Source organism: Chiloscyllium punctatum, chromosome 35 (assembly GCF_047496795.1).
Source record: "Chiloscyllium punctatum isolate Juve2018m chromosome 35, sChiPun1.3, whole genome shotgun sequence".
NCBI lineage: Eukaryota > Metazoa > Chordata > Chondrichthyes > Orectolobiformes > Hemiscylliidae > Chiloscyllium > Chiloscyllium punctatum.
The window spans coordinates 4,896,992-4,914,359 of NC_092773.1; the positions used below are offsets into that span (position 1 = coordinate 4,896,992).

The 17,368-nt window shown below is 43.9% G+C and overlaps 1 protein-coding gene across 4 annotated transcripts in view; it reads right to left on the reverse strand.

Moving 5' to 3' along the window:
• Positions 1-17,368, reverse strand: part of kansl3 (KAT8 regulatory NSL complex subunit 3) — an 87,285-nt gene that overhangs the window by 18,781 nt on the left and 51,136 nt on the right. For 3 of the 4 annotated variants that reach the window (XM_072553824.1, XM_072553826.1, XM_072553827.1), the window contains exons 14-17: positions 15,910-15,987; positions 6,893-7,081; positions 5,919-6,003; positions 771-934 (exon numbers count right to left, since the gene is read on the reverse strand). In XM_072553824.1, the coding sequence (XP_072409925.1) occupies positions 771-934; positions 5,919-6,003; positions 6,893-7,081; positions 15,910-15,987 (516 nt within the window). The remainder of the gene's footprint in view (positions 1-770; positions 935-5,918; positions 6,004-6,892; positions 7,082-15,909; positions 15,988-17,368) is intronic. The other variant, XM_072553825.1, reaches the window with a different exon arrangement.

The window sequence follows — 17,368 nt, forward strand, 5'->3', positions numbered from 1 at the left end:
GGCTTGTGAAATTCTTTGCCACTGGGTGCAGTGGAGGCCGGGATGTTACACGTCTTCAAGGCAGAGATCGATAAATTCTTAATCTCGCAAGGAATTAAGGGATATGGGGTGAGTACAGGTAAGTGGCGTTGAAATGCCCATCTGCCATGATTGAAGGGTGGAATGGACTCGATGGGCTGAATGGCCTAACTTTCACTCCTACATCTTATGGCCTCAGTTCTTGACTGCGATGTAAGCTTTGGTTTTGTTACACTCACAAGTGAGAAGGGCCGAAAAACCACGTGAGAACAGTACTGTTGTTTCAAAACAGTAGAAACGCAATCACAGCTGATATGGATCTGTTCCTGCCATCTTACGCTTAAATGCATTTTGGGAGCAGGAAGTAGCACTATTACCCACTAAAGGCAAAGTTTAACCCTTTCTTTCCTCTTAGATCAGATGAGATTCAGGTTTCTTTCTAAATTGTTATTCACGCATATATGGGAGGTGTACACTTGGAGAAAATGGCACACAGCTAAAATTTCATTGCAAGAACAAATGTTTTTCAGATAACCAGCTTCCAATCTCAAGTTACACATTGACTTATCCCATCACTGCCCAATCATATTTGCATAGATCAACATTTCTCACTTCTCGAAATCAATATTCTCAGCATTTCTTCAGTTCTGTTAGCAATTTGTACCTTAGGATTACCAATCCTCCTTCCACCAGAAACAGTTTCTCAGAATTTACTCGAAGCAAAGGTAACAAATTAAAGACTGTGCTCATACCTGATGCTGTGTTCGGTGCAGAATGAGGTTGCTGTGAAGTACTGGAACCTGGTGGGGTGACCAGTCTGGCCTGGATAGTATGGAAGGCACTGGCTGTGGTGCTGACAGCTGGAGCAGGTGAGGTTATTGTACTCGGACAAGTGGAGAACACGTCCACATTCGATCTGGGCAACCGGACAAGAGAATGCAACAATGACATGACGGACTCAATAATGACATTTCTTAACCATAAATGCCTCAAAACACTGTCTACGCATGAAAGAGGCTTGACAGGGTATATAATGAAAGGATGGTCCCCATGCGCAAGGGACTGGACTCAGGGGACGCAATTGAACGAAAGGGCACGGGCCATTCACAATGAGAAATGTTTTTTCACCAAGAGATTCATAAGTTCAAGAAGTTCATTTCTTCACAGAACAACGGAGAAGGGGGTCACTGAATATCTTTAGCACAGAGGTTGATCGACTTCTATGTCTAAAGAATAGTGGAAAGAGGTAGGAAAGTATAGAGTCAAGACCACAAAAATGTCTGTCGTGGTCTTGATGAATGGCAGAGCAGACAAGGAGCCAAATGGCCAACTCCTGCTCCTAATTATCACCTTTCCACCTCCAGGGATTCCCTTGATCTCAGCTACCTGTACCTGAGCCATACCTCCTTCATCTTTCTGATCAGAGCCTCGATATCTTTGCCCTTCACCCTCACAGAACATACAGACCTTGAACTCCACTATCTCACTTTTAAAGGCCTTCCACTTGGCGGACGAGCCTTTGCCTGCAAACCACTCCAATCAACTCCTGCAAGCTCCGGTCTAATTCCATCAAAGTTCACCTTGCCCCAATTTAGAATTTGAGGACTAGTTTTGACCTTCTCCATAACTTTTTAAAATTAATACAACTAAGATCACTGGTCCCAAAGTGCTCCCTCACTGTCATCTCCATCACCTGTCTTGTCCTATTTCCCAAAAGCAGGAAAGACGGCATGAGGAGAAACCTTTTCAGTCAGCAAGTGGTTAGGATCTGGAGGGAAACAACAAGAACGTCAGCAAGGAGTGTTCAATTTGCAATTCCTCGAGATAGTGCGTTCAGGAAAGTTTCCTGAATGCACTGAACAACTTGCACCCCATCTAAGCCCTTAACACTCTGGCAGAGCCAGTCTATCTCAGGAAAATTAAAATCTCCAACTATGACAACCCTATTGCTCTTGCAACTCTCCCCAATCTCTCTGTATATTTGTTCCTCTAATTCCTGTTGACTATTTAAGGGTCTATAATACTAACCCCAATAAAGTCACCATCCCTTTCTTATTTTTAGCTCCACCTCCAAAGCCTCACTGAATGATCACTCAGTTGTTTCATCTCTGATTACTGCTGTGATACTTGCTTTAATCAAAAATTCAACTGCATCTCCCGTCCTTCCACCACCTCGATCCTGCCAAAAGCACCTGTAACCTGGCCCGTTAGGCTACTAGTCCTCTCCCTCCCTCAGCCGTGTTTCTGTGACGGCTATAACATCCCATAAGGGCTATAATTTTTAAGCTTGTTAAGTACATTTGAGGGGGTTATCATTGTTATACAGTACAGAATGCAACAATCAATTTGGAGACAGCAAAATCCCCCAAAAGGCAATGGAGCAATGATCAGATAACAGGGCAGTGAAGGTGGCGTTTGGCACACTGGCCTTCATCTGTTAGGTCACTGAGTATCAAAGTTGCGAAGTTATGTTGCAGTTGTACAGGACACTGGTGAGGTTGCACTTGCCAAGTGTTGTGTCCAGTTTTGGTCACCTTGCTGTTATTAAACTAGATGTTATTCAATTGGAAAGAGTGCAGAAGAAACTTACAAGGATATTGCCAGGAGTCAACTGTCTGAGAGTCAGTGTGTACTTGTTGGGCCAAAGGGCTGTAGGGAATCTAATCTAATCTAAAGTTGGTTAGTGGAGTCTGGCCATGAAATGAGACTTGGCTTGTGATCCACACATGTGAAAAGTACTTCAAAACAAACAAACCATCAGGCCCAGACATATCTGTGACCCTTTCTGCCAGGACCTCTGCATTCAGACTTCCAGCTGAAAACCACCCTGTACTCTAAAGTTGTAGGACTCCCAATTCAGTGGGTCTAAGGGTTCACTGCAGTGAAAAGGTTTACAAAGTTAAAAATCACACAACACCAGGTTGTAGTCCAACAGATTTAATTGGAAGCGCACTAGCTTTCGGAGCGATGCTCCTTCATCAGGTGATTGTGGAGGGCTCGATCGTAACACAGAATTTATAGCAAAAATTTGCAGTGTGATGTAACTGAAATTATACATTGAAAAATTGATTGTCTGTTAAGCCTTTCCGAAAGGATTACGGATCACGAACCCACTTAGGTTGACCTACAACACAGACTACGCAGACTTTGCCACCGCACCTCTCGTAAACTTCTCAATCATCTCGTGCACCAACTCTACAGCAGACACCACAACCTTGAAATTCAGATGGAGTCCACACTCACAGCCTGTACACAGGATACATCAGTACAATTATGTGACATTGCCAAACAGACAAGGCGACAAAACTACACCACGTACATGCACGCCAAGAACAAAAAACTGGAGAAGCTTGGCATTCTTACCAGTAATAGCAAAGCCCGCCCTGGAACCACACAAAAAAAAAGAAAGGCTGAACCGACCATCAATTTTTCAATGTATAATTTCAGTTACATCACACTGCAAATTTTTGCTATAAATTCTGTGTTACGATCGAGCCCTCCACAATCACCTGATAAAGGAGCGTGCTCCAAAAGCTAGTGTGCTTCCAATTAAACCTGTTGGACTATAACCTGGTGTTGTGAGATTTTTAACTTTGTACACACCAGTCCAACACCGGCATCCCCAAATCGTGAAAAGATTTGACTGTTACTACCTGCAATTCAGTCTTTAGCAGCACATTAATGGTTCCTCACCAGAGCCAGACAGAAAGGCCAGTGATTCAGCCAAACTTTAAAGCTCTTGGTCTGCAGCTCTTGAATGGAAGCAAATCACAAATACAATTGTCTCGCTCAGGTTATTGTCAATCGGTGCAGTTCAGGGTGAGCAATCAACCTCATTCACCCATTCTTTCCCTGCAAGCTTGCATATTCCATCCCTCTGCTGGGTGAATGCAGAAGACATTCCCAGCCTCATTTCACGCTGCAACTCTACAAAACACTAGTGCGGCCACACTTGGAATAGTGTGTACAGTTCTGGTCGCCATATTTCGGGAAAGATGTGGAAGCATTAGAAAAGGTGTAGAGGAGATTTATGAGGACGTTGCCTGGTCTGGATGGAAGGTCTTATGAGGAAAGGCTGAGACACTTGGGTCTGTTCTCATTGCAAAGAAGGCTAAGAGGGGATTTGATAGAGACATACAAGCTGATCAGAAGATTAGATAGGATAGACAGTGAAAATCTTTTTCCTTGGATGATGACATCAGCTTGTACGAGGGGGCATAACTACAAATTATGGGGTGATAGATTTAAGACAGATGTCAAAGGCAGGTTCTTTACGCAGAGTGTGGTAAGGGCGTGGAATGCCCTGCCTGCCAATGTTGACAACTCAGCCACATTAAGGAGATTTAAACAATCCTTAGATAAGCACATGGATGATGATGGGATAGTGTAGGGGGACGAGCTGAGAATAGTTCACAGGTCGGCACAACATCGAGGGCCGAAGGGCCTGTTCTGCGTGTATTGTTCTATGTTCTAAGTTCTATAACACCCGACTCTTTGAGTCCTGTTGCAATTTACCAATAGCTTACCGAGGTTTCAAAAACAGTTTGGTAGAAAACATGGCATACACTGACCTCCAAAAGGCATTTGGCAAAGTGCCACAACACAAGTTTGTCAGCAAAGTTAGAGCACTCAAAATAAAAGCTACTAGAGCAACATAGATACAATAGTGCTGAGTGACAAGAAACAGATAGCAGTAGTGAATGCTTGCGTTTTAGACTGGAGGGAGGGATGCCTTGGGGATTAATGTGGAGAGGACCCATGCCTTTCCTGATATAGTTTAATGATCTAGACCTGGTGTGCAGGGGAACATTTCTGAATGACATAAAACTTATAGGTCTTGTGAACTAGAAGCAGGATAGTTCAGAACTTGAAAAGGACATCAACCAGTTAATAGAATGCGAGGACACGTGGCAAGAGAAATTTCATGGAGAGAACGTGAAGCGAGATACAATCCTATAAAAGAGGGCCAATATCAAACAAAGGGTATAACTCTAAACAGAATTACGAGCTGGGCACCTGTGGTGATTTGTGCACTAAATGATTGAAAGTGACAGGGGAAGATAAGAAGGAAATTACAATAAATTTGTGTAAACACTGGTTCTGCCTCAACTGGGAGATCAACCATAATTCAAAGAGGTGGTGAAAGGTTTATTTGGAGGTATGGGAGTGGAAAACGATGGTCAAAACATTTCCAGGGAGGAAGGATTTCAATTATCTTAACACGAGAGAGCTGGGCATGTTCGCTTGGGCAAGAGATCCGATATAAGTTTTCATAATTAGGAGGTGCATAGACAAAGTGCATGGGAGAAATTGTTCTTTGGTGAAAGGATTGAGAACCAGAAGACACAAATTTAAGTCGATTGGCAAAAGCAGGAAAGATGACATGAGAAGAACCCTTTTCAGGCAATAAGTGGTTTGGGTGTGGAGGGAAATAACAAGAGTGTTACAAAGGAAAGCTCAATCTGGAATTCTATGACAAGGCAACAGACACAGTGCTTTCAAGCTCAGTGGGGACTGTACATGTAGGCCTGACTGATGGATGCAGACACCAATGAGAATCTGCAACTGTGTGGAAATGATAGAAGACAGAACATACTGTGGCCAGGTACTGGGACATAGGTCATATCACAGCCAGGAGGAAAGTGCGGAGAGATTGAACAAGTAATGAATGGACAACTGGCATAGTTTCTGCATTCTCGAGTGGCAACTGCTTTGTACTGAAAGAGCTCAAAGAGAGTCAAAACTCCAAAGTACCTGAACAGCAGCGCCATTCTGATTTCGTCACCTTGCACAACCTGTGTCAGTAAAACTGGTCAGTGATAAAACAACTGGCCCAACGCTCTGCTGGTAGATTTCTTGAACAGTATTACACCATGTGAAACATGCGAGACAGCACTCACCTCGGACCTGTGACAGTTCCAGCTGGTTCCTTGCTACTAGATCCTGGCTGGTTCAATGACAACGTTAAAGGTTTTCCTGCCCCACCTGTTAGCAAGGAAAAATAAATCAAATGTCTCGATCAGCTTGAAAGTGCTGAGTCAAGACTCTTCATGGTCAGAGAGCATTGCGGCTTCACTTTGGCTAAATCCCATTCTCTGGTATGCAAACGCAACTGGTCCCAGAGGTGTAGTGGAATCATCCCTTGTCCCATTTCCTTCCTGTTGCAGGATTTTCCTCCAAGACCACTCCCTTCAGCTTCTGAAGCCCCAGTTCAGTGACACAACCTCCACCCCACCCTACCAGCATTGCCCTGGACCCGATTCTCTCCATCATCCTTTATTGGAATATCAGAGCAGTATCTAACCTTTCAAGATCCTGGGAGTACAATCTGGATTCTGGTCCTCAGAAAACATTAGAGCTTTACAAAGCAAAAGAGAAGGTGGACCCACAAAGTAAAATGCTACAGATCAAGGAAAAGAACCAGAAAGACCAATTCATGAGGATGCTCAGCGCTACCGTGAAGCATCTGTATGAAGACTGAGAGACTTAATGGCCAAATCTTCTGAGAACAGCAACACTATCAGACTGCACCTCTTTCTCTCTTTGTTGCCCTACGCTTATTCCCCAAAATTTCTAGGCCATGCTGAATCCTTGTCATATAGGACAGTCAGGAAAAAATAAGGCACACTACTCTGATATTCCAAAAGGGATGGAGGAGACTCAGATCCAGGGTGGTGCTGGTGGGGAGGGGAAGAAGTTGGGTCGCTCAGCCGAGGCTTCAGATTCTGAAGGGAGTGGTCTTGGAGGAAGATCCTGCAACAGGAAGGAAATGGGACAAGGGCTGTTTCCACGCTAGCTCTGGGACTAGTTGCTTTTCCTGTTCCTTGAGGCACTGAATCACAGAATGAAACCCAACAGCAAGCTATCCACTTACCTTCCTTGGCACCTGTGAAAGGCAGGGTGGTAGCTGATGGCTCTCCTTGCGAAAGTATGGTCACTTTGATTTTGGCTCTTTTTGCTGGCTTGGAGACCACTTGAGTTGGGCTCGATGGCTGCCGTCTTTTCAGTTGGCTCTTTACATCCTCTGGCTCTGCCAGCTCTTGCTGCTCCGAGGACAGTGGAACTGAAAATCAGCAAAGTGCAACGTAACCGGTAGAGCAGTGCAGGAAAGGAGCAAGAAAAGTTGCAGTCACTTTAAACGCTAGTCTCATTTCACAAGTCAATGCCAGGCAGCTTCCCCCAGGCAGCAGTGGGACAAATGCTTTCGGCTGACACAATGAGGCACTTGCCCAGTGCTGCATATTCTCAGGAAAAGAGATGATTAAATCAAGGCTCCTACTGTCCTCCTGGGTGGATGTTTAAAAATCCCATTTTAGTGAACTGAAAACAAACAAGGAGTTCTCCTTTTTGCCAAGGCTTGATAAGCTCAATGTTGAGAGGTTCTGTGCCCTGGCTGGAAAAAAGTCAAAGTAGCAGTCGCAGGGTAGCAGGTTAAGGGGGTTGACTATTTTAATAAGAAGCAATAATTTCCTCACTCAGGAAGTTGCAAAACTTTGGAATTCTCGAACCGAGGCAGCTATAGGTGCTCCGGTGTTGATCATATTCAAGGCTCTGAATCCAGAATTGGAAACCGTTTGGAGCAGGCACGATGGGCCAAATAACCTCTTTCTATTCTATAAACTGTATAACTCTAACTTCCAGCTTCCAACATGAGCAGCTGAACAAAAGGCCAGAGATAGGTAACAGGAGGGTGGGCTCTGAACTCTTGGAATATGGGAACTGGTTTCGGTGAGATGGAACTCATACAGTTAGAATCACCTCAGCAAAGCCAGTCCAATATCACTCTGTAAAGAGCTGCTCATGCTTTTGGGGAGGTGATGGGAAACTAAAAGTGAATTCACAAGGGAGAGAAGTCAGAAAACCCAGAAGCAAGTTTGGAAGGTCCAGTGCGACTATGGAAGTCACCAACATACGCAGTGACCGGAGCAGACAATGTCAGTACATTTAAGGGAAACTGAACAACATCTGAGGGAGAAAGGAATACATAGTTAAAATGACAAATTGGCAGGTGACAAGATGGAGGAAGTTTGAGTCCTTGCATCTGAAACTTACCTTCAAGATCATAAACAAGTTGCACTTTGAAAATGTTCTAAGAGGTTGGCTGTGTAAAAAAAACACCAATTACTCTGAGTGGGGAATCTTCGCATTCTCTAACCAAGAGAACGCTGGACAGCCAGACTCAAGATAGAAATGCACAGAGCTTTGGTGGATGAAGAAACAGAGGGATTCATAGATCAGGAGGGAAAATGGAATAATGTGTCCAAGTTCAGCCACAATTGTACTGAGTGGAGGAGCAGTTTCAAGGAGCTGTACTCTTGCTCCAATTTCTCAAGTTGCTACATTCAAGTTAAGATCTGTCCTTCTGTACCAACAAGATTCTTTCTGTTTTAGATTAACTTTAAACTTGCAATAGATACATTTTTTCTTAAGCAAAGATATTAAGGGATACTGGCCAAAGGCAGGTACATGGAATTAGGCCACAGATCAATCATTATCTCATTGAATGGCAGAACAGGATCGAGAGGCTAAAAGATCTACACCTGTTCCTACCGGTGTCCATGGAATAAAATGGTCAGCTTCAATCACTGATATGTACCCAAGTTGATGACCCCAGCTTTAAAGTCTCCATAATGAAGAGAAACTATTGAGGACTGCAGGCATTCACCGATTCACATGGTCAAACAGTCCAACATTCAGTGCCTACAGTCACACCCTCAGTTTCTTCCATACTGTGTGTCCATGCGGATTCTTCAGGTTATTTGAAACAGCTGCAAATGTGTACAGACGTTAAAAGGGTTGACTAATTTTGATCTGCACAGGAACTTCCAGATTCTTCGAGGTCACCTTACATGTTTCTGAACTTGAGAGTTTATGTTCCTAATCTACTCAATCTCTGTCATTGCTGGAATCAGGTTAGTCAACTTCTGTTGCACCACATTGAAGTGCATAATTCATGGTGGCTGGCAGCAGCATTTCACATGACATTCCACTTGCAGTCACATGATAGCTCAACTCAGTGGAGCAAGGCTTCCTTACCTGTACACTCCAAGCAGCTTGTAATGAAGGCCCACGTACTATTTCATAGAATCCCGACAGTGTGGAAGCAGGGCATTTGGCCCATCAAGTACACCGCAACCCTCTGAAGAAAATCCCATCCAGACTCATCACGTTGCCGTCCGATCCCTACAACCCCACATTTCCCATGGTCAATCCACCTAACCTGGACATCTTTGAACTGAGGAAGGAAACAGAAGCACCCAGAGGAAACCTATGCAGACACAGGAAAAATGTACAAACTCCACATATGGAGTCATGAATCAGATGTACAGCATGGAAACAGACCCTTTAGCCCAACCTGTCCATGCCGACCAAATATCCTAAATTAATCTGGTCCCATTTGCCAGCACTTGGTCCATATCCCTCTAAACCATTCCTATTCATACACCCAGCCAGATGCCAGTTAAATGTTGCAATTGTACCAGTCTCTACCACTTACACTGGCAGCTCATTCCATGCACGCACCATCCTGTGTGTAAAAGTTGCCCCTTAGGTCCCTTTTAAATCTTTCCCCTCTCACCCTAAACCTCTGCCCTCTAGTTCTGGACTCACCCACCCCAGGGAAAAGACCTTACCTGTTTACCCTAACCACACCCCTCTTGATTTTATAAACCTCTACAAAATTACACCTCAGCCTCCGATGCTCCATGGAAAACTGCCCTATTCAGCATCTCCAGAAAGCTCAAACCCTCCAACCCCGGGAACATCCTTGCAAGGGTTCAGAAAAGATTTCCAAGTTTCACAACATCCTTCCTACAGGAGGGAGACCAAAATTGCATGCAACATTCCAAAAGTGGCCTGACCAAGTCCTGTACAGCCACAACATGACCTCCCAACTCCTATTCTCAATGCTCTGACTATAAAAAAGGAAAGGGTGCTGTGAGGAAGCAGTGTTAGTCAGTGAGCCACCCTGATACCCATCTCATTCACTTTCCAAATTGCTTGCTGCACCAACATTTCAAGCTTGTGTTTTTGTACAAGAGACTAAATCCTTCAGAGAAACAATATTTGGATTTCCCCAACATTAGAACAATATTCAGACTTTCTGTTCTTCTAACCAAATCGAGTTACCTTATTTGAGTTTCTTGTAAAAGATGACATGATATAAATTTAACATTTTGGTCAAAACATGCAAAGGAATATGAAGAAAAATATTATACGCCACTGGTGTTAACAATCTAGAACCTGCTGCCTGTGAGGACAGTGTAAGTGGAAAATCAATTATGTCAAAAGAAAAGTGGATTAGCACTTGACATAAACTTACAAGATAAGGGGGAAGACAATGGAAGAAAGGAGCTGTCCAGAGAAACCCAACTGGCCTCCTTGTGTGCCTTCATGAAATTGTCCCCACATTATAATACATGTGCAACCTTGCCAATTCACTGCTCCAAATTTATACGCTCAATAAATTCGCAAGATTTACAATGCATTTCATACATCAACAGATATTGTTCTCGATATCATCAGACTCAGTATACAAGAATGTTTCCTGCTTGGCTACAAATTCCACAATAATTGACATCTAAATCACCAACATTTTGACTGTGTGTAGGTTGCTGAACTGAAGGTCTGTTTTCAGATGTTTCGTCACCATATTAGGTAACATCATCATAACGTGGTTGATGTCATTTCTGGTTTTTTTAAGGGAAGGTAGACAGAATCAAAGTCCGTGTGTTTATTGAGGGAGTTCTGGTTAGAATGTCCTGCTTCTAAGAATTCTCATACGTGTATTTGTTTTGCCTGTCCTAGGATGTGTGCATTGTCCCAGTCGAAGTGGTGTCCTTCTTTGTCTGTATGTATGGAAACTAGTGATACTGGATTTGTCTTTCGATGGCCAGTTGGTGTTTATGTATCCTGGTGGCAAGTTTCCTAATAGTTTATCCGATGTAGTGTTTTTTTTGTACAGTTCTTGCATGATATCTTGTAAATGACATTAGTTTTGCTTGACAATAATGTCCTCACAGTTCCTTTGTCCAGATCATTAATGTATAATTCTAATTCTCTGAATATCCTGGAGCAGCAGCCTTATCTCCATTTGTTGGACATTCGCTTAACTCCTGTTATTTTTTCCATTTTGATTTCTTTTAAAACAGTGACAACCATGGCATACATTTCCTTAAAAGGAAAAAGATGCCTGAAAGCATAACACACACACACACACACACACAGGTTAAAACAGCTTTTGACACCAAGACATGTTCATAAATATTTGGGCAGATGAAGGCTTTCTCAAAAAGGCATGATGTAAGAAATATCCTTAAAGATAGGAAAGGAAGGCAGATTTGTGCAGAAAGGGAAAAAAATACACAGCTTCAGCCATCAAAAAGCAAAAATTAAACTCAGAGTTGCACAAGAAGTTGGAATGAGAGTAGCACAAATAATTAGTACAGTTTTAGGGCAGCAGATGACAAAAATTAGAGTGTCAAAGCCACAGAGGAACTGAAAATAATAATGAAGTTTTAAAACCGAAGCGCTGTTTAATTGATAGTCAATGCAGATCGTCAGCTAGCAAAAGGTGACTGGGATTCAGTGCAAAGTGGGATACCAGCACGTCATTTTTGGATGTTTTCACATCAGAGTTGGGATGTTGGGCAGTTAGCAAGGAATTGGGAGTAAACAAGCCAAGAGAAGACACGGATGTCGTTTTTAGCAGCAGATGGGAAGAATAACAGGAAGGCAGAGTACTGGGTCAATGGAAAAATTCTTGATAGTGAGAATGTGCAGAGGGATCTTGGAGTCCATGTACATAGATCCCTGAAAGTTGCCACTAAGGTTGATAGTGCTATTAAGAAGGCATATGACGCGTTACGTTTCATTGGTAGAGGGATTGAGTTCCACAGCTGCAATGTCATGCTGCAACTATACAAAACACTAGTACGGCCACACTTGGAATATTGTGCACAGTTCTGGTCACCATTTTTCAGGAAGGACGTGGAAGCATCGGAAAGGTTGCAGAGGAGATTTACCAGGATGTTACCTCGTCTGGAGGGAAGGTCTTATGAAGAAAGGCTGAGAGACTTGGGTCTGTTCTCATTGCAAAGAAGGCGGCTAAGAGGGGATTTGATAGAGACATACAAGCTGATCAGAGGATTAGATAGGGTAGACAGTGTGTGTCTTTTTCCTTGGATGATGACATCAGCTTGTACGAGGGGGCATAACAACAAATTGAGGGGTGATAGATTTAAGACAGATGCCAGAGGCAGGTTCTTTACGCAGAGAGCGATAAGAGAGTACCAGCCAATGTATTTAACTCGGCCACATTAGGGAGATTTAAACAATCCTTGGATAAGCACATGGATGATGATGGGATAGTGTAGGGGAATGAGCTTAGAATGATTCACAGTTCGGTGCAACATCGAGGGCCAAAGGGCCTGTTCTGCACTATATTGTTCTATGCTTAAAAGTGTGTTGCTCAAAAAGCACAGCAGGTCAGGCAGCATCAAAGGAACAGGAGAATCGACATTTTGGGCATAAGCCCTTCTTCAGGAAACTGAAGAAGCCTTCCTGAAGAAGGGCTTATGTCCAAAACGTCGATTCTCCTGTTCCTTTGATGCTGCATGACCTGCTGCGCTTTTCCAGCAACACATTTTTAAACTCTGATCTCCAGCATCTGCAGTCCTCACTTTCTCCCTGTATTGTTCTGTGTTCTATTAGACGCACAGGTAGAGGTAGAGCTAGGATATGTTCCCTGAATCGAATCTTGGTGACCTTACACTGCTGTCTCATCTTTTGTGACAATGCTTGAGAACAATCTCAATCAATCTCAGATGGGTGCTTGGGAGAACATTACAGACGATGGCTGGGAGGAGGAGTTTACACAGGAATCATAAGTCCATAAGATACAGGAGCAAAATTAGGACAGATTAGATTAGATTACTTACAGTGTGGAAACAGGCCCTTCGGCCCAACAAGTCCACACCGCCCCGCCGAAGCGCAACCCACCCATACCCCTACATTTACCACTTACCTAACACTACGGGCAATTTAGCACGGCCAATTCACCTGACCTGCACATCTTTGGACTGTGGGAGGAAACCGGAGCACCCGGAGGAAACCCACGCAGACACGGGGAGAACGTGCAAACTCCACACAGTTAGTCGCCTGAGGCGGGAATTGAACCCGGATCTCTGGCGCTGTGAGGCAACAGTGCTAACCACTGTGCCACCGTGCCGCCCACTGAGTCTATTCTGACATTGTTGTTTCTCTCTCTCCCATTTTCTTGCCTTCTCCCTGGAACCTCTGATCTATCAACCAAGAATCTCTGTTTTGACTACATTCAGTGGCTTGGCCTCCACAACCTTCCATGGCAATGAGTGGCACAGATGAACCATCCCCTGCCTGTAGAAATTCCACAACTCAGTTTTATGGATCATCACTTCACTCTGAAGCCATACCCTCATGTCCTAGTCTCTCGTATTACATTTTCTCCATGTCCACTCTATCCAGGTCTCTCAGTTCTCTTTAAATGAGATCCAACACATCCTTCTAAATTCTATGAAGTACAGATTCAGAGTCTTCAACCACTCCTCAAATGATCAGCCCTTCATCCTGCGATCATTCTTGTAATCAGTGATTCCTGTGATCATTCTCTGGACCCCCTCCAAGGTCAGCACATCCTTCCTTAGATACAGGGACCAAAACTGCTCAGATTATTCCTAATCCGATCTGACCAGAATCTTACACGCTTCTGCTCTTGAATCCCAGTCCTTTTGAAATAAATGCTGATATTACAATTTCTTTCCTGTCAACTGAACATACATGTTAACTTGAAGAGAAACCTGAACGAGGACTAAGTCCCTTTATGCTTCAGATTCTCAAAGCCTTTCCCCATTTCGAAAAAAAAGTCTACTCTTCCATGCTTCCAACCACAGTACGTAACCTCACACTCTCCTACATTGTATTCCATGTGCCACTTCTTTGCTCACTCTCCTCACCTGTCAAGTCTTTCTTCAGCTTTCCTGCCTCCTCAACACTACCTGTCCGTCCCAGCTTTGTGTCATCTGCAAACTTTGCAATGTTGCCCTCAGTTCCTTCATCCAGATCACTAATAATGTGAATTATTGACAACACTGACCTATGTGGAGCTCCACGAGTCACATGGCTGCCATCTGAGGAAGACTCTGTGACCCCTACACTGTCCTATCTGCCAGTCAGCCAATCCTGTATCCACACGAGTATCTTGCCCATAACACCATGGGCTCTTCTCTTATTTGGCAGCTTCCTGTGCAGCACCTTCTCAAAAGCCAAATGGATCACACCCACTGGCTTGCCTTTGTATCACTTGTTCGATACCTACGCAAAAAATTCCAGCAAATTTGTCAGACATGCCCTCCCCTTGAAGCCATACGGTCTCAGCCCGATTTTACCGAACACTTCCGAGTATTCTGCAATCTCACCCCTTATAATGGACTCAAAAATCTTACTAACAACTGAGGTCAGGCCAATCTGCCTAGTATTTCCCATCTTCTGCCTCCAACCCTTCTCAAACACGGGTATTACATTAGGCATTTTCCAGTTCTCAGAGACCCTCCATGACTGAAAGATCACTGCCAGTGCCTCGACAATCTCATCGATCTCCTTCAGAACCCTGGGGTGATGCCCATCTTGTCCAGGTGATCTGCCTACCTTCAGACCTTTCAGCTTCCTCAGCACCTTCTCTTTTGTCATGGCCACAACACTAACCTCTGCCCTGGCTCTAAGTTCTGTTACGTTGCTGGTGTCTTCCACTGTGAACGCTGATGCAAGGTACCCATTCAGTTCCTGCACGATTTCTTGGTTCACATTACAACATCGCCAGCTTCATTTTCCAGTGGTCCAATGTTGAGTCTCAACTTGCTCTTACTTTTTATCTGGAAAAGCTCTTGCAATCTTCTTTTATATTGCTCGCTACCTTCATATTTCATCCTCTCACCCCTTACAGCTTTTTGTGGTTGTCCTCATCTGGTTTTTAACAGCCTCCAATCCTCTGGCTTCCTACAAATCTTCACCACATTCTAACTTTTCTTTCTTTTAATTTCATATTATCCCGGACTTTCAGCCATGGTTGTCTTGTACTCCCTTTAGCACGTTTCTTCTGCCTTGGGATAAATTCCTGCTGTGCCTCCCAAATTACCCCTCCAGATATTTCACCCTTGCTGCTCCACCTTCTCCCCTGTTAGGCTCCCCTTCCAATCAACTCTGACCAGCTCCTCCCTCATCACTTTGTAGTTACCTTCACTCAACTGTAATCCCATAATATCGGACTCCAGCTTCCACATCTCAAACAGCAGGTTGAATTTTATCATATTATAATCACTGACCCCCTAGGTGTTCCCTCACCTTCATTAAATCTGCCTCATTACACAATAAGGTAAGATCGAAGACCAACGGGTTCACTCTTTCTAGCATTTACATGTAGTTGGATGAAACTGCTGTTCACCAATGAGAACCTCAGGCAAGTAGTCTGGAGGTGCGAGTTTTGGATTGAGGTGGACAAAACTAAAAATCACTCAACGCTGCCTTGACAATTTCAAGACAGTGCAGAGGCGGGGCGGGGAGGGGGGGGGGGGGGGGGGGGGGGGGGGGAGTGGTCAGGAATGGTGGTGGTGGTGGGTTCAAAGCAGTGTTCCGTGAGTCTGCATACAGAAAATGAAGTTCTCTGTCAAATCCAGCAAGTTCTCTGCTAAACTGACTTTTTCTTTCTGCAGCAATGAAAATCAAAGCTGCCAAATTCCAGTTCTAGCAACAAGCAAATTGTGTCGATTGAATGTGCGACACGCAACTGATGCATGGGATTCAGAGTCAGTGTGTCAAGTCCGGATTTGAGCTAGGGTGCCCGAGAGGAGGCAGACTTACCAAAGACACAGGAGGAGCTGGCTGGAGTCAAATTCTTCCTCACCAGCATGTTTTGTTTCAGAAAAGCAGCAAACTGAGCTGGAATCAATCATAGGACAATTAGCAAACCACAACATCTCTAGTCCCATCTCTAAGAGTCTCAGAAATGCAAACTGATTGTTTCAAAGTTAAATTGGAGATCCAGCAGACAGTAGACTGTCCAGACCAGGGACAATATTGCTGCAAAGGGACCGTACAGCAAAGTTAGAAGCAAAAATGTGGGATGAGATTACAGACAGTCTGCAAAGGAATAGCGACAGCTCAACAAAGTGCTCAGCAACAAGGCAGATGGAATATGATGCTTCAAAATATGAAGTTATCCATTTCAGAAAGGAAAACAGAAAAATCATTGCTTCATCTCCCCATGGGATGCGACTAGAAACTGACATTCAGCAAGATCTTGGTTCACAAATCACAGAACATCAACATGCAGGTACAGCAAGCAATTTGGATAGCAAATGATACATTCATCTTTACTGCAAAAGGATTGGAATGCAAGAATGAAGTCATCTCACTGCAACTATATAGGGATTTGGACAGCCTACATGTTTGGCCTCTTCAATGCCTTGCTTTGGAAGGGGTGCAAAAACGGTTCACTAGGTTGATTTCCCACAGTACACAAATTGTCTTGAAGGAGTGAGTGAGTAAAGTAGGAATATTATTCCCCAGAAGTTCTTAAGTTGCTTGACAGGGCCCAGAGGCTGTGTCCCACACAGATGGGGACTCCAGAAATGGAGTTCATGTTCTCAGGATAAGGGGTTGATAATTTAGGACTGAGACAGCAACAAATCACTGAAAGGATTGAGGACCTTTCAGATTCTTGATAGGGGCAGGTGCTTAGCAATTACAAATATTCAAAACATAGAAGGATAGGTGTTTGGACATTTCAAGAATTAGGATAAACATGGGTCAGATCAGAAGGTGAAGCTTAGGTCAAACAACGAAACATTAGGCTTTGATCCTTCAGGCCTGCTCCGCCATTCCATATGATCAAGGTTAACTATGACTTCACTGAATGATGAAGTTGGTGCAGCGGGCTAAGTAGTCTGCTCCTCCTCCTAATTCCATACATTTCTTCTCCTTGAAGGCTATTTAGCTCAGCATGTCTCCACTAGAATTGCCCAAATAAATCCAAACAATTCCTCTGAACCTGTAGGTCCGCCAGCTTTTCCCATTCATGTACTTTGCTCATTCTCTTTTTAAAAACCCTAGCACTGAAGTCACTTCCTCTGTTTTTGGAGGCAACCTCTTTCAAGGGGTCATGTTCACCTGTTGCATGAAAACAATCCTCAGGACCAAAATTCTCAATGGAGCAAGTGTGTCTCAGGAAGTGAGATATATTTCCAACTCGGCCTTAGTATACATTCAAGAAATCTGGGAACAGATGCCACGATGGTGTGTGGCACAGAGAGTTACACTG